Source organism: Microtus oregoni, unplaced genomic scaffold (assembly GCF_018167655.1).
Source record: "Microtus oregoni isolate MIOR12 unplaced genomic scaffold, Mior012 000002F_ref0000024, whole genome shotgun sequence".
NCBI classification, from domain to species: Eukaryota; Metazoa; Chordata; class Mammalia; order Rodentia; family Cricetidae; genus Microtus; species Microtus oregoni.
In genome coordinates, this window is record NW_024543061.1 from 63,171,947 (window position 1) to 63,194,189 (window position 22,243).

The following is a 22,243-nucleotide window of genomic DNA, read 5'->3' on the forward strand; positions in this document are numbered from 1 at the left end:
AACATTTCCTTAAATGTCTTTCAGCCATTTTAGATTCCTCTGTTGAGAATTCTCTGTTTAGGTCTGTACTCCATTTTTTAAAATTGAATTATGTGTTCTTTTGGTGTCCAATTTCTTGAGTTCTTTGTATATTTTGGAGATCAGACCTCTGGATCACACAACTTATATAGCCACCCAGCGCCCTCAAGCCCTATGTGACCTACCTGCAGTGGAGTCATGTGATCTATGCATGCTGCTGCTAAGCATGATATAGCTACGTAAGCCCCTGTACGCATGCGCCAGGCAGCCATCGGTTTTTGGAGAGTACCCCCTAATTTAAAGGTACATTTGCTCGTGTACGTTTATCCCAGGCCAGAAGAAAGGCTAAGAAGAAGAAAGACTGCACAGTTGAGATGAGTCGGAAGCAATGGGTTGAGCAGCTCTATTGTAAAATGTTACTTGAGAAGTAATTATTTTCAAAAAAAAATGTTTATCCTTTGCCTTGGGTATAATTTTAAGGTTGTGAGTATTAAAAGACATTTGCTTTGTTTTTAACAACAGTTTCCACTCTCCTTCCTCAAAAGGACCCCAACTTTAAGCTTACATATGAGAGTGTGTGTGGGAGAAGAACCGATTTTATCAATAAAGATGAGTGTTTAAAACTGGGAAAAAGCTGAACATGCCCGCTCCATGCTCTCTTCCTGCACCAACTTCCTCAGGACTCTCTCTCTCTCTCTCTTTTTCTTTCTCTCTCTCTCTTTCTCTCTCTCTCTCTCTCTCTCTCTCTCTCTCTCTCTCTCTTTCCCCCTCCTCCTCCCTTTCCCTCCCACCCCTTTTCCGTCCTCCCTCCCCCCATTCTCTGTCCTTCTTCTGGAGAGGCAGCTTCTGCCTCTCTCTCCCCCTCTTCTCCCCTTCCCCCTCCGTAACCCACTAAGTAAACTCTATACCCCAGCTCTCTCTCCATAGTGTATCTAAAGGTCTCCCAGCTGCAGGGGCACCCACCGAGGCCTCAGGTGGACAGCTGCTGCCTCTCATGAGACCAGCCTCGTGTCACCCTTTTATAAATAATTTCACCTTTAATCCCACCTTTGATAATTCAATCATTGCCTTTGAGAATTTGCCAACATGCTCCCAGAACTGGCCAAGAAGTTTTCGCTTACCAGTTTATTATAGTTCTTTTAAAGATTATGAGTTGCGTGGGGAGGTACACAGGGCAGGCTGGGGTGTGACAGAGTCAGGGCACAGAACCTTCCTTTTGTGGCTGTGCACCAACCTCTTTGAAGACCCATAAGGTCCTATCCCAGAATTGATATCTTCCCAAGTTTCTCTGTGAATCAGTGGGTAGGTCTGCAATTCCAACCCTAATCTCCAGATCACAGCTGCAATTCATTCAAAGGTCTTTCTTACCTCACATGATCCCTAGTCTCATTAGCATGAATTCACATGTGAACATTGTGAAAGATCAAGAGAGTATTATAGATAACAGAATATACTAGTAACATGTTACAAGGAGAGGATCCCTTGTTTGTCTCTGTCACCCGGCTAGCTTACACCCAAAATAACCACACAGAAACTGTATTCATTAAAACACTGCTTGGCCCATTAGCTCTACTTTCTTATTAGCTAATTTTTACATCTTAATTTAACCCATTTCTATTAATCAGTGTATCGCCACGTGACTGTGGCTTACTGGCTAACCAGCATCCATCTCAAGCAGAAGATCCACGGCTTCTCTCACGCTGCTTTCAGTTCCCCGCCTACCTAAGTTCTGCCCCTATCAGGCCAAGGCAGTTTCTTTATTCATTAACCAATGAAAGCAACATATAGACAGAAGAACCTCCTACACCATCAGGAGAGTATTATAGATGACAGAAGATACTAGTAACACTTGTGAACATTCAAGAAATTTAGGCATAAAAATGAGACAAAGTATACTTACTGTATCATGCTTAATCCATATTTTTGTTTGTTTGTTGACCCCAGTCTTATTTTGCAGCCCCTGAATTCAAGACTTGGCTCTAAGAGGTCTGGGGTTGCCAGTGTACACTCTCACACCCAGCTTATACAGTGTCTTTTGGGTGAAAGGAACTCTGAGCTCTAGCGTTTGGAGCATCCACACTGGGCAATACATCACTCTGCAGCAAATTCACATTGTACATACATTAGGAAAACAATCCAAGCAGCACTAATGCCCAGAGGAGTCAGGAAGACCTGGTAGACATCAGCCCTGTGCTAGGATGAGACTCAGCAGTCACAGCACTGACACTGCTCAGGCTTCAGTTCCCAGCACAGGGAGAAGGGGAGGCTGAGGTTTAGTGAGGTCAGGTGGTTCATTGCTGTAAGCACTGGAGATGCAGAGGGGTGGGGGGATATATCAGGAATTCATGGTCAGCAGACTTGGTGGTCAACTCTTTAATCCAAGTAGAAGCAGCTGTGTACCTGTGAGTTCATGGCCAGCCTGGTCTCCAAAGAGAGATGCAGGTTAACAAAGTCCCGGGCTAATAAACAGTGCAAACATTAGCTTGGAAAAAAAAAAGAGGAATTGAATGTTATTTTTGTCCATATGAGACTTAGAAGATTAGAAGTAAGTGGAGGAGAGAAGAGATTACCATAAACTATCTAGGTGACATTAAGCAAGGAACTACAGACATGGTATGGGAATGAAGCAGATAAGCCAGGAAATTAAGGGCAGAATGGAATCAAGAATGAAGAGTTTAGAATGCAAAGAAAGTTTAGAACTCTCTTTTTAAATATTTTGGTTTATTTAGTTTTCCTTTATGAGTATAAGTATTTGCCTCCTTGCCTTTATGTTCATCATATGTAGGTCTGTTGGATTCCCCAGAACTGGGATCATGGATGGTTGTTAGGCACCTCTTGGGTGTAAAGACTCAAGCCCAGATTATTTTGAAAAGCAGTCAGTACTTTTTGTTTTGTTTTGTTTTGTTTTGAGACCAGGTGAAGGCATACGTCACAAACAATGCCACACCAGTTTGGAATTATGATTAATAGGGTGGTATTTATTTAAAGGGGAAAAAACTTGCAGATCACTGTCCCAGACAACAGCCCTCTGCGCAACCAGAAAGGGAGTCTAGTCGCCAGCGGAGCAGGAAGTGAAGAGAGAGAGGAGAGGGAAGTGGCCGCTTTTTTTAAAGGAAGAGAGACCATGCCCCAATGGGCTGATATCTCAGTGGCTATAGGCTGGAGGAGCGGAAGGACCTCCCGCAACACCTCCCCCTTTTGTTTAAGTAAGAGAGTTCTAAACCTACTATGAAATTATATACAATAAGTACAAATATTCTATTCTAACTAGCTTAGGTCTTGTATAATAAATAACTTGGCCAAGTCATGAGAGAAAAGTAACTACATTTATATAGTCTTCAGCCCCATCGAAGATCTGAGAAGGGAAATAATGTTGCCTGGGTAATTAGGAAGTTCAGTAAAACAACTTCCAAAACATGAAACAAATCACAGAGACAACTAGCTACGTGGGCTATCACCCAAAGTCATGTTTGCAGCATTGAAACAACCAACTTTGGCTAAGGCCTAACATAACTGACATGATTTTCAAAGGCAGGCAACTTTTCAAAACTATCTTACCCTGTCTTGGCAGGATATGACAGTCCTGTTTTATCCATTGATGCATGCTCTGTATCTCTGTCAGTGGTTGAGGTATGGGCAGTTCTTTGCCCCAAGGCCAGTTCTGCCAAAAAGAAAGGCCCAGGTGGAGTGTCTTTGGTGCTCAACATTCTCTCGGGAATAGAGTGGTGTTGTCAGGAGCAATTGTGTCTCACTATCACGAAACTCTGAGTTAGATTAAAGGCCATTTTCTACGCTCTTTGAAGAGGTTGAAGATTATCTATCTATACTGAGTAAAATCTCTATATATCTAAAGAACCTGATTAGTCTAATTATAAATGACAAACTTAGATGACTATTAATCTATATAATTCTCAATATCTATCTAACTTAAAGACTAAGACAATAAACAACTGTGTAACAAACGAGGATAATGACCTCCAAATATAAACACTGTACAAATATACATTGCAATATGGTAAATATATATCAATACACAAACATTATATAATTATCGTAATCAGAGGTAGAAATGTACACTGCAATATGGTAAATATATACTATATATATATCAATACAATATATGTCAATACATAAAAAATGTTTTAAACAGAGGTAGAAACATGCATGCATACAATAGTCAATATAATATAACTTTGTATCAATATAGAAGAATCGATACCAATATATTTGTCTAAAAACAGTAACTCACAATTATAAATCTATTATCCCATCATCCCTCTTTTTGTTTTTCAAAATGATCCCTGAGCTAATAAAATTCCTCCCCCAACCCTCAATCGTATACTAATTATAATCAACCCCTAAATGATGTCCCTAAACCCAAGGGCAAACTTTACTGGGAGAGGGGACGTCATCCTCTAGAATTACTTCCAGCTGTCATGGGGGCGACGTTCTTTCTGGGGGATCCTGTGAAAGTAAAATGATGGTTAAATTTCAAGATCAATGTCTTTTAAAATTGCCAATAGTCTCTGAGTATTTTGTGGAGGTCTGGCCAGAATGTTGTACAAGATGTGCACCATTTCAGCTAACCAAGTTGGGATCGTCTTGTGCAGCTGGTACCCAAAACAGGTCTTGTAGTAGCGCTATCAGTATCATGACGTCATATCAACCAGGTAGAGTTGTTGTTGTGGGGCCCCATCTTCTTCCTGGAAACTTCAAATGTCACTTCAGGAAAAACTCATTGTTCATTGTGAAAAACTTAAACATTAATCATATAGACATATATAGACATATATATATATATTCAATGAAATGCATGATAGATATATTTAATGAAAAGTATGATAGATATGAAGAAAAGCAAAGATGTTTTCTAAACTCATATTTCTTTCTGTCCCTTATCATGGCTCTTGACATGAGACAGAAACTCCAGAAACTCTGGGTTTTTCTCTTACTAACAGGCTTGGAATTGGAGAGGGAGTGAGCCAGAGTCCAACTTCAAAACCAGCTCTATAAATTTAGAAATATGGTTTAATATATTTTACTTACACAACCCATTCAGTTTTCTTGATATTTCCTATTGGGCAGGTATTTTTCCATCTGTCAGTATCCAAACATCCAGGGTCCCTTGAATTTTCAAAGATGAGTGTTTTCCTGTGGAGATAAGGACAGAACCCTGCCCCCATTCTATATGTTTTTCTTACCAACTGTATGAATATGATCATTGTGGATGAGTTGTCATTTTTCCTTTCCAAGAGGTTTCTCCTCTTTAAATCGAAACTTTATTAATTTTGTTGGTATCCACAATTTTTCTTCTCCTGTGGAAACAAGAGCAAAACCCCTTCCCCAACATAGCACATCTCCTGGCTTCCATTGAGAGGTCAGCACATCTTTGAAATAAATCAGTTGATTTAGTTCAGCAGACTTTTCCATTATCTAATGTCTTTCTGCTGCTGTCGTTCCTTTCTCATTAGCGTTAAGAAAATTCAAGGTTAATAAAGCATTATGTAATCTATTTCTGGGGGTATTTTCAGTCCCTTTCTGTTTGTTCAGCATATCCTTTATAGTACGATTTGATCTTCCTATAACTGCCTGACCTGTAGGATTACTTGGTATACCTGTAATGTGTTTTATATTATAATAATCAAAAAAGCGTTTCATTTTCTTAGATACATATGCTGGACCATTATCTATCTTTATTTGTGCAGGTATACCCATGATGGCCATAACTTCCAATAAATGTGTAATTATTGAATCAGCCTTTTCTGAGCTCAGGGCAGTAGCCCATTGAAAACCTGAATATGTGTCTATGGTGTGGTGTACATATTTTAAATTACCAAATTCCATAAAGTGGAACACATCCATCTGCCAGATTTCATTTCTCTTAGTACCCTTTGGGTTACTCCCTGCAGGCAACAGTGTTTGATTATAGAAAGAACAAGTAGGACATCTCTTTATAATGTCCTTAGCTTGTTGCCAAGTAATGGAAAATTCTTTCTTTAGGCCTTTACTATTGACATGATGCTTCTTATGAAATTCTGAGGCCTGCAACACACTTCCAATCAATAATTGATCAATCTCAGCATTGCCTTGGGCTAGAGGACCAGGCAGACCTGTATGGGACCAGATGTGTGTTATGTACATTGGACAAAGCCTGTTCCTGATTATGTCTTGTACCTGGATAAACAATGAAGTCAACTCTGTGTCATCTGGTATAAATTCAGCGGTTCCAATATGCAAGATAACTCTTTCTGCATATTGTGAATCTGTAACTATATTAAGAGGTTCTTTAAAATCCCTTAGCACCATAAGAATGGCATATAATTCTGCCTTCTGGACAGAATTATAAGGGCTTTGTTCCACCTTACTCAATTCATCTGACTTGTAACCTGCTTTCCCTGATTTATTTGCATTAGTATAGAACGTACGGCCTCCAGTTATTGGAGCATCACGTACAATTCTAGGAAGAATCCAAGAAGTTCTTTTTATGAGGTTAAGTCTACCACTTTTGGGATAGTTGCTATTAATTTCTCCAAAAAAATTAGCACAAGCTCTTTGCCACAGTTCATTGTCTTCCCATGACTTTTTTATTTCTTCAGTAGTAAAAGGCACTATAATTTCTGCTGGGTCTATACCTGCTAGTTGACGAAGTCTCAGCTTAGCTTTTATAATTAATTCAGAGAATTTTTCCACATAAGTTTTTAATTCTTTACTTGGTTTATTAGGTATAAATATCCACTCTAAAATAATATCTTCCCTCTGCATTAGAATCCTGTAGGAGAAATTCTGGAAGGCAATATGACTAGGATGCAGCTAAGATTTGGGTTCACCCTATCCACATGTGCCTCCTGTAATTTTTCCTCAATCATTGTCAGTTCCTTTTCTGCTTCAACTGTCAGTTTTCTTGGACTATTCAAATCTTTATCACCATCTAAGGTTTTGTTTAAATGAACTATTAGATCAGGTGTTATCCCAACAGCTGGTCTTAGACTGGAAATGTCTCCTAACAATCTTTGGAAGTCATTAAGAGTCTTTAACCGGTCTCTCCTAATTTGTGCCCTTTGCGTTTTAATTTTCTCTAACCCTATTCTGTAACCTAGGTAATCAATAGAATTTCCTCTTTGAATCTTTTTAAGGGCAATTTGTAATCCCCACCTAGGCAAGACTTTCTTTACTTCTTCAAACATCCTTTCTAAAGTATCTTTATTTGAATCAGATAACAAGATGTCATCCATGTAATGATAAATTATGGACTTGGGGAATTGTTTACGAATTATTTCCAATGGCTTACTTACAAAATATTGATACAATGTAGGACTATTGAGCATACCTTGTGGGAGGATAGTCCATTGATATCTCCTATTAGGCTGAAAATTATTATAAGTAGGCACTGTGAAGGCAAATTTTTCTCTATCCTTTTCTTGTAACGGTATAGTGAAAAAACAATCTTTCAAATCAATAACTATAAGAGGCCATCCTTTTGGTAATAGAGAAGGCAAAGGAATTCCAGATTGTAGTGGGTCCATAGGTTGAATTACTTTGTTGACAGCTCTTAGATCTGTCACCATTCTCCATTTACCAGATTTCTTTTTTACAACAAACACAGGAGAATTCCAAGGGCTGGTTGATTCTTCAATATGGTGAGCATCTATTTGCTCTTGCACCAGCTGTTCCAATGCCTGTAATTTATCTTCAGCTAGAGGCCACTGTTTGATCCATATTGGTTTCTCAGTTAGCCATTTTAAAGGTAGGGCTGTTGGTACCTCTAAAGGTTTGGTGTTTGCTGTATGTTCTTGTACAGCCTGAATGGCTGGTGACCTTTTTCCATAATACCTCATCATATATTTCCCAGTATTATGAGTTCCTGGAACTACAGGAATGTTAATCTGGGTATTCCATTGCTGTAGCAGGGCACGGCCCCATAAATTTATGGCAATATTGGCTATATATTGCCTTAGTCTTCCTATTTGCCCTTCAGGTCCTATGCATTCAACCCATCTCGTGCTTTGTTTTACACGAGATAGGGTTCCAATTCCCAGAAACTGAACATCTACCTCTTGAAGAGGCCAATTCGGATGCCAAGATTCTGGAGTAATGATACTTACATCTGCACCTGTGTCTAATAAGCCTTCAATAAAAGTGCCATTTATACAGACTCTTAGCTTTGGCCTTTGATCGTTAATAGAAGTCTGCCAAAACATACGTTTACTCTGTCCTACTGGGTTTTTTGACTCATCCTCCACACGTAACTCATCATTTAGACCAGTATTACTCAGCAGAAATTGGAGCTTTTAATTTTCTTGGTGAGGCACGTTCTCCACTGTGACTGGGAATGACTGGGCCACTGTTGGCTTGGGGGCCTGCGAGAGGCCCCTCAAGGAGTTTCCCAACGGTATCTGGTTGCCTTGTTTGTCTGTTGTTGACCTGCATTCATTGGACCAATGTCGGCCTTTACCGCATCTCCTACATATACCTGAAGGCCTAGGTCTCCTATTTTTGTCATTCTCAGAGGAGATATTATTCCTAGAAATTCTGTGCCTGCAATCCCTTTTCAGATGTCCTAATTTACCACAATTAAAACACCTGGCAGTTTGATGTCTCCTCATTGCTGTGGAAATCGCTTCTCCTACCCAAGATTCATCATTATAGCTAAACGTCTCAACATTCATCGTATGCTGAATCCATTCATCCATAGGTGCTGATCTAGACTTTAAAGTCCCAATTATCTTTTTGCATTCTATGTTTGCATTCTCAAAAGTTAGAGATTCAAGAAGTATTTGTCTAGCTTCTGGGTCTGTTACCCCTATGTCCAGAGCCTTAATTAATCTTTGCAAAAAGTCAATAAAGGGTTCTCTCTGTCCCTGCCTCATTCTGGTATATGATTCAACCTTTTTTGCTGGATCTTGTATCCTATTCCAAGCATTTAAAGCTGCTTGGTGACATAGACACAGTACTTCATCATCATAAAGAGCTTGGACCTGTGGATCAGCATATTATCCTGCACCAAGAATTTGATCTTGGGAAACCTCGACACCTTTTGCTCTTCCTTGCTGTTCCATATGTTTGGATTCTTCTCTGAAATAAATTCCAAACATCAAGGAAGGTCCATTATCTAAAACTGCAGACACTAACTGATGGAAATCATGGGGGGGTAGCTATAGCATTAGAAGCCCAAGTCCTTATCATTTCCTTTACATATGCAGAGTGCAAGCCAAAATTAACAATAGCTTGCTTAATTTCTTTTAGATCATTCATTGCTATTGGTGTCCATCTAGCTTCTCTGACTCCCTTTGAGCCTTTAGAAGTTGAGGCTTTGTCAGAATTAAGTATAAGGTATGCCGCTAAAACCCTGGGTAAGCCAGTTCTAATAGCTGGTGTTGGCATTGTATCCTGTCCTTGTGCCTCATTACTCTGTTCACCAGCTCCAATCATTTCTTCAATCATTTCAAGTCTTTTTATTATTGTCTTTATTATTGTCTCTTTTGAATCCTGAATCTCCTGACCTGCATGAGTTTCTAGTAAAGATTGTATGGTTCTTAGGAGTGCCATATTCTTCCTAAATGATAAAATATGCAAAAGAATACTGAAACCTAGTAACCAGTAAATTAAGTTATCCCTATAGTCATATAAACCTTGCATGATATAACCCATTGTATTGGTAACCAGAACAGTAAAATTCACGTTGGAAACGAAAACTTCCATATTACCTATTATCCAGCAGGTGGCGCTGTTGCCAAGTTGCGATGAAAACAGGGTCCTGTTTCAAAGTCCGCCTAGTATTTGTTAAAAACTGGGAAATGCAAGTTGCTCAACAAAATAAATGTAATTAAATCAATTCCGTACACTGAACTGTAAACCCATAATCCAGGGGTAGAGAAGAGTAACCTGGAAGCCGTGTATGCCTCCACGTGACAGAGTCGCCCCGAGGGGTTGCACCTTTGGCAACCGGCAACCGCGTGCTCTGGTTCACGCCGCTTAAGAGCTGTGCTTGCAAGGGAGATTTAAAAACGACTCAGAAAAGAGCAAACCACGAGGGCAGAGACTACGCGGGCCTGTGGAGTTTAAATCCACGTGGGGAGGCAGACAATAGGGTACGTGGGGACTTGAAGTCAATCTGAGGTGTCTAAAAGAAAAATATAAAGAACTGCAGCAAGAAAAGCGAGTGCGTGATAATTCATATTAAACTGCTGGCTCCACGCACAAGACACAGGCCACAAGGCCGCTGCAAGGCACAGGCCGCGGCTGAGGAAGGGAGGGCTCACGCCAAGCCGAACTCCCGGCCAGCAGCCGAGCGGGGGAAGGAGAGGTCCTAACGATGGGCGCCAGGTGAATGTGTAAGTCACAAACAATGCCACACCAGTTTGGAATTATGATTAATAGGGTGGTATTTATTTAAAGGGGAAGAAACTTACAGATCACCGTCCCAGACAACAGCCCTCTGCGCAACCAGGAAGGGAGTCTAGTCGCTGGTGGAGCAGGAAGTGAAGAGAGAGGGGAGAGGGAAGTGGCCGCTTTTTTAAAGAAAGAGAGACCACGCCCCAATGGGCTGGTATCTCAGTGGCTATAGGCTGGAGGAGCAGAAGGACCTCCCACAACAACCAGGTTTTTTATTGGTTTGAAGCCTGTCCTGGAACTAGCTCTTGTAGACCAGGCTAGCCTCCAATTCACATAGGTCTGCCTGCCTCTACCTCTCAAGTGCTGGGATTAAAGGCATGTGCCACTCTGAGTTTAGGACTTAGGGTAAATAGTTTCAAATATTGAGTATGAGATTTAAAAAAACATTTTAGATATAATATATGATTTGCAGGGAGATTTTATTCATACCTTAAGAATGATGGTGAGGTGTAGATGGAAGTTTCTTTCCTGCCCTGTCCCATAGCCATTCAGTCCCAAAGAAACACACAGAGGCTTATATTAATTATAAACTATTTGGCCTATTGTTCAGGCTTATTACTAACTACCTCTTACAACTTAAATTAACCCATAATTCTTGTTTATGTTTAGCCATGTGGCTTGGTATCTTTTCTCAGTAAGGCATTCTCATTTTGCTTCCTCTGCTTCTGGATGACAACTATGTCTCTGCCTTTCCTCTTCCTAGAATTCCCTTAGTCTACTTACCCTGCCTATACTTTCTGTCTGGCTACTGGCCCATTAGCATTTTATTAAACCAATACAAGTGACAAATCTTTACAGTGTACAGAGCATTATCCCATATCAGTGAGACTTTACAGTTTGGATTGTTTTGTTGTTTGTTTGTTTATTTGGAGTTTTGATTTGACTGGTTTTGTTGTTGTTGTGGTGGTGGTATTTTTTGTTTTTTTGTTTGTTTTGTTTTTTGAGACAAGGTCTCACTATGTAGCCCTGGCTGGCCTTTAATTCTACAGAGATAGATAAAGTGGGCCTTAAGCTCACAGAATTCTGCCCACCTCTTCCTCTTGCTATGCCTGCGGCATGAGCCCCCCCCCCCCCCCAAGAGACTACCAGGAATCTGAAATCGTGTGCAAAAGCAAAGAGCCTTTATTGAAAGCTCAGCTTGGACTCTATCCATTCCAACACATTGGTTGGATATGGGAGAGCAACGAGCTCAGTTTGGCAAGGCTTTTAAGGAATAAAAGATGGGGGGAGTAGAGGAATTCTGGATTCATATGGGAGTTGAACTCCTGATTGGACAAGAGTGGGGCATCAGAAGTCTTGTCAAATGGGGGTTGGTACTGGCAACGCTGTAAGAAAATTTGCAATCTATATAAAAGTTCTGTAAGCTATTCGTCATGTTTAGGAGCATCTAGTAATCTTTTGTGTCAATTCTGATCTGTTTCCTGCAGGGCACAGTAAGGGTGAGACCTAGTCCCAACATTGTTAGCCTGCAGCCTGTCATGGCTGCACTAATGTTAAGTTAGGTCTCATCATAACCCCCTCTTCAAGTAATTAGAAGGACACAATCCTGGGTCCTGTGTATCTAGGGGTTCCAAAGGATGACATTAAGGCCATAGGACCATGAGTTGAACTGTGTTGACTGTTTCCCACATAAAAGTCATCAGTCTGTTAATCAGGCAGGGGCCCAAGGTCAGTAAGAGGATAAGGATTAGAATTCTGTTAGTGCTGAAAGTAGGGTGGTTAGCCAAGGGGATCAATTAAAAAGACCCTCGTTCTATCCAGACTGTTCCTGGACCTGCCGTTCTCTGTCTTTAATTTTTTTCTTAGTATAGCCATTGAGTCACGAGTGACCCCTGAGTGACTGACATAAACACATTGTGTTTTCCCAAGGGCAATACAGAGCCTTCCTTGCTATATAAAAAGGAGATCCAGGCCCCAATTGTTCTGTAGCTACTTCAGCTAGAGAGCCTAGAAACTTTTCTAGTTTGCCAATCAAGTCCTCAATGTGAGCCAAGTCTGGATTTATTGTAGTTTTTGTTTTGTAATATTAATGCTGAGGTCCCTATACCTGTGGCTCTGCTAACCGAAACAGATCAAACTGTAGCTTCCCCTATAAGCTATGGAGACCGGGCTAGTTCCATCTGAGTCTCTTCATAATATTTTATGATGGGAAAGAGCTGGACCATCACACAGTATCCCTCTCCTGCGTTTGGGACCATACCATGAATGCATGGGGTCAGCCCAGTGTTGCAGGCCCATCATCCAGATGGGGGCAGCAATAATGAGTTTCATTCTGCACAATCAAGGTTTTACTTTTGCTGGACTATCCCAGAGTACTGACATGTGAGCAACAGGTTTCCCTCAAAGGGAATTTGCCTTTGACTTAGCATTTCAGCCTGTTAAGGAAAACAGATGACGTACTGTACGTGCTTTCAGCTGAAGTTGGGGTGTCAGAAGTCCGGGTCCAGAAAGGCTGAAAGGCTAGACAAGGGCTGGGCAATGGGGAATTTATCAGGAGCTGTTCCAGGTGAAGGGACAGGAAACAGTCATATCGACTGGACTGGTTCATAATCAGCAAGTCCAGAGCTCAGCAGTTTCCTGTCCTTAAGTGCTCCCCGAATGGTATCTGTTAAATCTGCTGAGGCAAATATAGATTAAAGACAAAAGTTAAAATTCAGGAGCTTAAAAGAAAACGTTGTATTTGGGACTTTTATTTATCTGGAGTTCATTTGACCAGTGACAGGTGGATTTAAGTCTTATGATTTTTTGGATTCCTTGAAGCTTACGTGATTTTTTTTAGTTTATCAAAGGCGATATAAGTTCTAGGCATATTAGCATTTTCATTGTATTGAAATACGTATTTGGAAGAAAACAGTCAACAAGTGTCTGTAAAACAGCTGGGACAGATTTCTATCTTGGAGACAGCAAAAGCTATGGCTTTGGGTAAGCCTGATGAGAAACATCTTTAAGGCTATACTTAGAAGACAAGCAAAGGACATTTAAAATCTTGAGTTTATGACTTAATAGTGAGTACTCAGTGCTCTATCAGTTTATCCAAACTCCTTTTTATTTTTTATAATTTATTTAACTTTATTTCATGTGCGTTGGTGTGAAGGTGTCAGATCCCCTGGGACTGGAGTTATAGACAGTTTTAAGCTGCCATGTGGATGCTGGAATTTGAACCCTGATCCTCTGAAAGAGGAGCCAGTGCTCTTAACCTCTGAGCCATCTCTCCAGCCCCTCCCCCAAACTCCTTTTATTAGTGTTAAAATTTCAAACCTCTAGCAGGGCAGAGGTGAAGTCTCAGTGTAGCGGCGTATATTTAGTCAAGTCTGCAAGTCATACAGGGAATATAAGATTAATGTCCAAGACCAATTATCCTGTCAAGCTTCCATGCTTCCTTGACTATTAAGGGAACATTCAGTGAAATATAACCAGAAAAATCTATGATATATGAATCTCAACATAGCTAGGACCAAGCCAATTTTATGGTTCTCTGAATTTTTAAAAATATTCTCTGCACTACTTTTATTAGTAGTTGACATTTTAAATGTTTTTTTTTGTTGTTGTTGTTGTTTTGTTTTTTCGGTTTTTTGGGGGTTTTTTTGTTTGTTTGTTTGTTTGTTTGTTTTTTTGGTTTTTCAAGACAGGGTTTCTCTGTAGCTTTAAAGCCTGTCCTGGAACTAGCTCTTTTAGTTCAAGTGGCCTCGAGCTCATAGAGATCTGCCTGCCTCTGCCTCCCGAGTGCTGGGATTAAAGGCATATGCCACCACCATACGGCAGAAAGTGTATTTTACCAGAGATAGGAATATTTATTATTGAGAACAGTCACTGTAAGGTATATTCCTTTAATGAAAAGTTACATCTGAAATCTGTTTATTCTTTAATATGAAGCTTGTGAGCAAGGCAAACCTGTTTGTCTTATTTAAATAAGAGACCTAGTTGTCTATCTGACAAAGCTATAGTTAGCTTAGCCATCAGTGTCAGAGATCTGAGAAAAATTAACCAAAATAGCAGAGGCTAATTTATAGTCTTTACATAGACAACTACCCCAGGCTCCTATAGGCTCTATGGCAATGAGGGCACAGTTATCAGGATAGCAGTCTCTGCTGCCAGGCCCAGAGGATGACAGGCTCTTTTGTGGAGGAGGAATATGGGAAGATTGGCCTTACCTTGTCTAGGTAAAGCAGGGCATCAGCTCTCCAGTGTCCTGCTTGTCCATAGTTTGGGCTGAGCCTTGATAGAAGGCAAGGCATTGCGGCAGTCTCGCCCAGTGATCTGCTGGTTAGCATTACCATAGCCCAGGTGGACTCGCCTGATGTGTTCACCGTCTTCTTGGAGACCTTGGGAGTCACTGCTAAGATCTGAGAGTCTCTGTCTGCCATAAGAGTTTAAATATCTTGCAGGACACTGGTGGCGCATGCCTTTAATCCCAATACTCAGGAGGCAGAGGCAGACAAACTCCTGTGAGTTCGAGGCCAGCCTGGTCTACAGAACGAGGAAACCCTATCTCAAAAAACAAAGCAGAAGAAAAGAAAGTTTAAATCTCTTAAATGCCATATTCAGCAAATCTCTGACAGTTTGAGGACTTGAGCCAGACAATGTCCATTTTCAGTTCTTTGTTTTAGGCTGTACCCTGAAAACACACAAAAGGCTGGATAAATTTTTCCTCTACTTAACTACAATAACCCTTAGCATGACTTATACATATAATTTTGAACATCTCAAGGATTAATCTTCTTTAATAGTTTATAATAAAAATAACAATTTCTAAATTGAAGCTTTTTTAGTATCAAGATAAGATTGTAACTGATTATAGTCTATAAACAGACTGGAAACTTTCCCGATCCTTACACAGTGTACCATTACATAAACACCAGTTTCTTGTATGACTCAGTTTACCAAAATAGCCAGAGCTCAACCGTGCTAACACAAACAAGAGGGTTAGACATATATCTTTAAACCAGTCTTTGTAAACTTGAACAATTTTTAAGAGAGACATTTTTTTAAGACAGTGGTTTTCAATTTTTGTAGTGAATTGTCACGAATCTCAGTGCAAATGTCTGACGTGCAGGTCACAGCTGTAAAAAGATCTTTTTTAACCCCCAGAGAAAGAAAAGATTGAAAAACAGAGGTTGAAAAACTGATCCAAGTTGTCTGCTAGACCGTTTAAGGTCATTGTCTTATTGCATCATAATATAGAAATATCCCAGGTGTTGGAGCTTAGCAGTTGTGGTCCTATTTTAGTTAGCCAGTGACTACACTGAATATTTGGGATTCTAGTGTTGTCATGAGTCTTTTTCGGGATGAGTCTTTAAACATAAAAAACATGTTTTGGGGTTGACATATTTCAGTTGACAAAAACAGTTAATCATAAGTAGAACTAAACATGTTAAAAAAAAACAAGGTTAATAAGTTTGAATACTTGCTCAAAATTATAGACATTGATGGATTAGGTCTTTGTTTTAAAGTTACCTATGTAGCTTTCTGATTATGAAGCCTGTGTTGCAGTTTTGAGTTAACCTTTTTGTTACAAATATTACAGATTGTAGCACGGCTAATAAAAACCCAGAGACAGATGTTGGAGTTTAAGCCGAAGATCAGAAGAGCAAAACAGCCAAGCCTCTAGAGTAAAATGTGTAGCCCAGGGTGGCCTCAAATTAGTGATCGTCTACTAAAAACAATCTACAGATTCAATGCAATGCCCATCAAAATCCCAGCAAAATTCTTCACAGATCTTGAAAGAACAGTACTCAACTTCATATGGAAAAGCAAATAAATAAATAAATAAATAACAGGATAACCAAAACAATCCTGTACAATACAATAAAAAAACTTCTGGAAGCATCACAGTCCCTGACTTCAAACTCTACTACAGAGCTACAGTACTGAAAACAGCCTGGTACTGGCATAAGAGCAGACAGGAGGACCAATGGAACGGAATAGAAGACCTAAATATTAATCCACACTCCTTCGAACACGTGATTTTTGACAAAGAAGAAAAAATATCAAATAGAAAAAAGAAAGCATATTTAACAAATGGTGCTGGCATAACTGGATATCAACATGTAGAAGAATGAAAATAGACCCATATCTATCACCATGCACAAAACTCAAATCCAAATGGATCAAAGACTTCAACATAAAGCCAGCCATACTGAACATGATAGAAGAGAAAGTGGAAAGTACACTTGAACACATTGGCACAGGAGACCACTTCCTAAATATAACCCCAGCAGCACAGACACTGAGAGAAACAATTAATAAACAGGTCCTCCTGAAACTGAAAAGCTTCTATAAAGCAAAGGACACCGTCAACAAGACAAAATGACAACCTACAGAATGGGAAAAGATCTTCACTAACCCCACATCAGACAGAGGTCTAATCTCCAAAATATACAAAGAACTCAAGAAATTGGACACCAAAAGATCACATGATCTAATCAAAAATAATGGAGTACAGACCTAAACAGAGAACTCTCAACAGAGGAATCTAAAATGACTGAAAGACACTTAAGGAAATGTTCAACATTCTTAGTCATCAGAGAAATGAAAATCAAAACAACTCTGAGATTCCATCTTACACCTACCTGTAAAAATGGCCAAGATCATGAACACTGATGACAACTTATACTGGAGAGATTGTGGGGAAAGGGAACACTTCTGCATTGCTGGTGGGAATGCAAGCAGGTACAACCCGTTTGGATGTCAGTGTGGCAATTTCTCAGAAAATTAGGAAACAACCTTCCTCAAGACCCAGTAATACCACTTTAGGGTATATATCCAAAGGATGCTCAATCGTGCCACAAGGACATGTGCTGAACTATGTTCATAGAAGCTTTGTTTGTCATAGCCAGAACCTGGAAACAACCTAAATGCCCCTCGATGGAAGAATGGATAAGGAAAATGTGGTACATTTACACAATGGAGTACTACACAGCAGAAAAAAAAAATGACAGCTTGAATTTTGTAGGAAAATGGATGGAGCTAGAAAACATTATTTTGAGTGAGGTAACCCAGACACAGAAAGACAATTATCACATGTACTCACTCATAGGTGGTTTTCAAACATAAAGCAAAGAAAACCAGCCTACAAACCACAGTCTCAGAGAACTTAGACAACAATGAGGACACTAAGAGAGACTTACATAGATCTAATCTACATGGGAAGTAGAAAAATACAAGATCTCCTGAGTTGGGAGCATGGGGACCTTAGGGGAGGGTTGAAGGAGGAGAGGAGAGGCAGGAGGGGAACAGAGAAAAATGTAGAGCTCAATAAAAATCAATAAAAAAGAAAAGAAAAAGTTGAAAAAAAAATTAGTGATCCTCCTCCTACCTCCAAGGCTCAGTGTACAGCCTGATATTTGGTGGAGAGCATTGCGGTCTGCAGTCACATTGAGGACAGGATTGCCCCTTTGTCTAAGCCTTAGTAGAAGTAAGAACTCTCTAGTGGCTTGGCTGCTTTGCTTTTCTGATCTTCAGAAGCTTTTGTCCTAAGCCACGCATTGGGGTGACATCTGTTGGGGTCCAGCCTCAACGAAATTCACATGTTCCAGGGTAAGAGCTCAAGGATTAGAATTATTGAGCAAAAGGAACAGAAATATGAGAGAAATAAGAGACAGAAACACAGAACAGCATCAGGAGAGACATTCAGTGAATACTGAATCACAAGTTCATGTATATCTATTTTCCACGTGCTTCTGTATTTCACTCCAAAAGGAGAAGGGGGAGGCAACAGACTTCATTAACATGATATAGGGAAGTCCAAGGACCACCCACCCTGATTCCAGCCACTCTTTGGGCTGTTGAAGGAGGGGGGACTTGATCGGGAGAGGGGGAGGGAAATGGGAGACGGTGGCAGGGATGAGGCAGAAATCTTAGATAGATAGATAGATAGATAGATAGATAGATAGATAGATAGATAGGTAGATAGATAGATAGATAGATAGATAGATAGATAGATAGATAGATAGATAGATAGGGGGAAAAAACATGATATAGGGAACAGACCTGAATTCTCCAACCTTTGGTCCAGGTGGAGCAGATCCGTCCTTTACACTCAAAATACTAATGAACCACACCCTAGGCCAGGATCTCTTGTTTGTAGCTACCCCTGTTGTCAACAACTTCGAAAGAGCAAAAAAGGGGTTCAAGCTCTCTGACCTTCAGTCAAGGTGGAACAGGCTCACATCTGTGGGCCGCCACACAGCTTGAACCCCAATAATCTGTCTCTGCGTTTTTATTAGTCGTGCCGCAACAGATTTTTAACCATGTCTAATACATTTTATAAACCAATAACTTTTTTGGCTGCTCTGCGCTTGTTCTTTCTGCCAGTTTTTGACCCCAGACAGAGACTTTAAAAACCCGTCTGGGTCTGAAAGATGGTGAGCCTTAATCCAATTTTCGAGACAGCTTTTTAATAAACAGAACAGTCTAAAACGATGTTAATATTATTCATATTCAATTGACATTTGAGTCCTTCTTACATTAGTTTTAATGGCCAGAATGCCCAGAGATAAATTTTGAGCCCGGGTGACTGCATCAGACAACCTGAGCTGCAACCGAGACACAGCACACAGTAAACTCATAATTCAAGACCAGCCAGACATAGGCATGCAGTGGCTATATTTATGCACTGAAACATTAAAACAGACAGATAATATTTTTTTTCTCCAGCTATAATTTTAAGGAGGGCTGTCTTGTTACCTGTTGGCTCCAGTTCCCATGGGCGCAGGAGAAAGCTGCCCACAAGCCCAAGTACTGCATTCTGTAACCATATATTGTCACTGGATCACTTCAGGTTGCAGCGTGGGCAGCAGCGAGCCTTGGTGTAAAGGAGCTGCCCATGCAGCGCCCCCACAGCAGAGCCAGCTTGTCGGGTTTGTAAAAGAGCTGGTTTTTTCTTTTTGAATATGAAACACAGATTAACAATTAAGCAACTAAACAACACTACAGACAAACTGACAGACATGGACAGATTGCTGCTCTAAGGACAACCAATAGCGTGGGAGAGGAGATAGGAAGAAAACCAGACATCCTGCCAGTGGGACCCAGACATCCCACTGCCCTATTGGTCTGGCCCAGGAGGCAGATGAGGTACTGACCTGCTTCATTTCTAACCTAGGCCTGTTGCAGATTCCTCCAGACCATTGGAGGAAAAACTGAAACCAAGACAATGGCTTGTGGGCTTTTTGCTGATTGACTGGGCATGACCCCTCCTTGTCTGTTCAGAGAAGTCAGAGGGATCCAAGATCCAATCCCACACAGAAGGGTCCATGGACATCTCCTGTGGTCCTCCAGCACATCTGCCCAGACCTTTGCAGGCAACTCAGAAATGGGCCCAGTCAAAGAACATTGCAAGACAGACAAAGGGAAACCAAACAAGACAAACGGGCACAGACAGACATTCATCAGTCGGTTGAAGGATCCACAGGTTAGTGGTCCCATGGGTCTGGGGATCCCAGATGAGCCCCCAAAAGTTATGTCCATGTCATGAGCTCCCCAGAGACCATCAGGAGTCCAAGTTCATATGCAAAAGCAAAGAGCCGTTATTGCGAGCTTGAGCTTGGACTCTCCATCCATTCCAACACAGCATTGGATCCGGAGAGCATTAAGTTCAGTTATGGCAGGGTTTTTAAGGAATAAAGGATGAGGGGGATAAGGGAATTCTGGGTTCATATGGGGGTTGAACCCCTGATCCGGCAAGAGTTAGGCAACAGAAGTCTTGTCAGGTGGGAATTGGTACTAGTATTGCTGCAAGGAAATTAGCAACCTACATACAAGCTCTGTAAGACATCATTCATGTTCTGGAGCATCTAGTAAAGGTTTGTCTCCGTTCTGATTGGCCCCCTGCAGGGTACAGTTTGTGGGTTTTCCTAGTTATTGTAAGGGTGAGGCCTCATCCCAGTATCATCATCCTGCGGCCTGTCATGGCTGCACTAATGTTAAATTAGGCATCTTCACCTCCCAAATGCTGTGATTAAGATGTATACCTACATTCCCAGCTGTCTTCAGAGAGTAACTTCATCGAATTAGTGCTAAAGAGAGTTACTATTTCTGCTTTGTGTTGGGAGCAAGGATGGGGGCAGGGTGGGAAGTAGGAGATGGTCTGGAACTCTGTTAGGGCACTGACTGAACTGAAGGATGGAGAAAATGACAAGAATGGATGGAGGTAAAGTTATTTTATTTTATTTTGGTTTATTAAGACAGGGTTTCTCTGTTGTAACCCTATCGTGGCAGTTCACCTATATTTTAATAAGGAAAGACTGCCCAAAGATCTGAGAGTAAAACAGTCCTTGCAGACCAGATTATGCTAACACACACCTTTAATCCCAGTAGCCACACAAGTTACCATAGAAATCGGGTGACGCACACCTTTAATCCCAGCCCTAGAAAGGAGTATAAAACATGAGAAGACAGCTCTCAGACGCAGTCTCATTCTGAGATTCCTGGAGGAAGGATTGCTATTTCAGACTGAGGTCGAGGTAAGAGCCAGTGGCTGCCTGTTTTGCTTTCAGATCTTCAGGTTGAACCCCAATTTCTGACCCTGAGGGGGTTTTTTTATTATTATTAATAATGCTTCATAACACTGGCTGTCCTGGAACTTGCTTTGTAGATCAGGCTGGCCTCAAACTCATAGAGATCTACCTGCCTCTGACTCCCAAGTGCTTGGATTAAAGGAGTGTGCCAACCCCTCCCCCACCCCCGAGAATATGAAGTTCTTAAGAAGATCATCTGACTAGGATTTAGAAGGCAAAAAAGTGTTACTTGGCAATAAAATTTGAAGGCTACTTTTGCTGAAAGCATCAACGTTTGAACAGGAGGTAGTAACATACGACTATAATCCCAGCAGGTGGGAGGCAGAGGCAGCAGGAGTTTGAATTCCAGGCTAGTCTTTGGCTATATAGCAAGACCTAGTCTCAAAATCATAGCACTTCACTGCACCATGGAGGCCCATAGGAGGCAGAAGTAGATGGATCTCTGTGGGTTCGAGGCCAGCCTGGTCTTCAGAGTGAATTCCAGGACAGGCAAGGTGGTTACATGGAGAAACCCTGACTCAGAAAACAAACAAAAAAATTGTGTTCGCAGCCGTCGCCGCGCCGCCGCCGCTCTCTAACGCCAGCGCCGCCTCTCGCTTGCCGAGCTCCAGCCGAAGGAGAAGGGGGGTAAGTAAGGAGGTGCCCATACCATGGCTCGTACTAAGCAGACTGCCCGTAAATCCACCGGTGGTAAAGCACCCAGGAAACAACTGGCTACAAAAGCCGCTCGCAAGAGTGCGCCCTCTACTGGAGGGGTGAAGAAACCTCATCGTTACAGGCCTGGTACTGTGGCACTCCGTGAAATCAGACGCTATCAGAAATCCACTGAACTTCTGATCCGCAAACTCCCCTTCCAGCGTCTGGTGCGAGAAATTGCTCAGGACTTCAAAACAGATCTGCGCTTCCAGAGTGCGGCTATTGGTGCTTTGCAGGAGGCAAGTGAGGCCTATCTGGTTGGCCTTTTTGAAGATACCAACCTGTGTGCTATCCATGCCAAACGTGTAACAATTATGCCAAAAGATATCCAGCTAGCACGCCGCATACGCGGAGAACGTGCTTAAGAGTCCACTATGAGGGGAAACATTTCATTCTCAAAAAAATTTTTTTCCTCTTCTTCCTGTTATCAGTAGTTCTGAATGTTAGATATTTTTTCCATGGGGTCAAAAGGTACCTAAGTATATGATTGCGAGTGGAAAAATAGGGGACAGAAATCAGGTATTGGCAGTTTTTCCATTTTCATTTGTGTGTGAATTTTTAATATAAATGCAAGATGTAAAGCATTAATGCAAGCAAAATGTTTCAGTGAACACATTTCA

The 22,243-nt window shown here is 41.1% G+C and overlaps 1 protein-coding gene across 1 annotated transcript; it reads left to right on the forward strand.

The window, feature by feature from the left end:
• Positions 1–21,471: 21,471 nt before the first annotated feature.
• Positions 21,472–22,008, forward strand: LOC121439423 (histone H3.3A). The gene has a single exon (XM_041639932.1). The coding sequence runs from the start codon at positions 21,578–21,580 to the stop codon at positions 21,986–21,988; it is 411 nt and encodes a 136-aa protein (XP_041495866.1). The 5' UTR covers positions 21,472–21,577; the 3' UTR covers positions 21,989–22,008.
• The last annotated feature ends 235 nt before the right edge of the window (positions 22,009–22,243 follow it).

Excerpts from the sequence above, each read along its gene's own strand:
- LOC121439423 (XM_041639932.1), top strand. The coding sequence starts at position 21,578 with ATGGCTCGTACTAAGCAGACTGCCCGTAAATCCACCGGTGGTAAAGCA.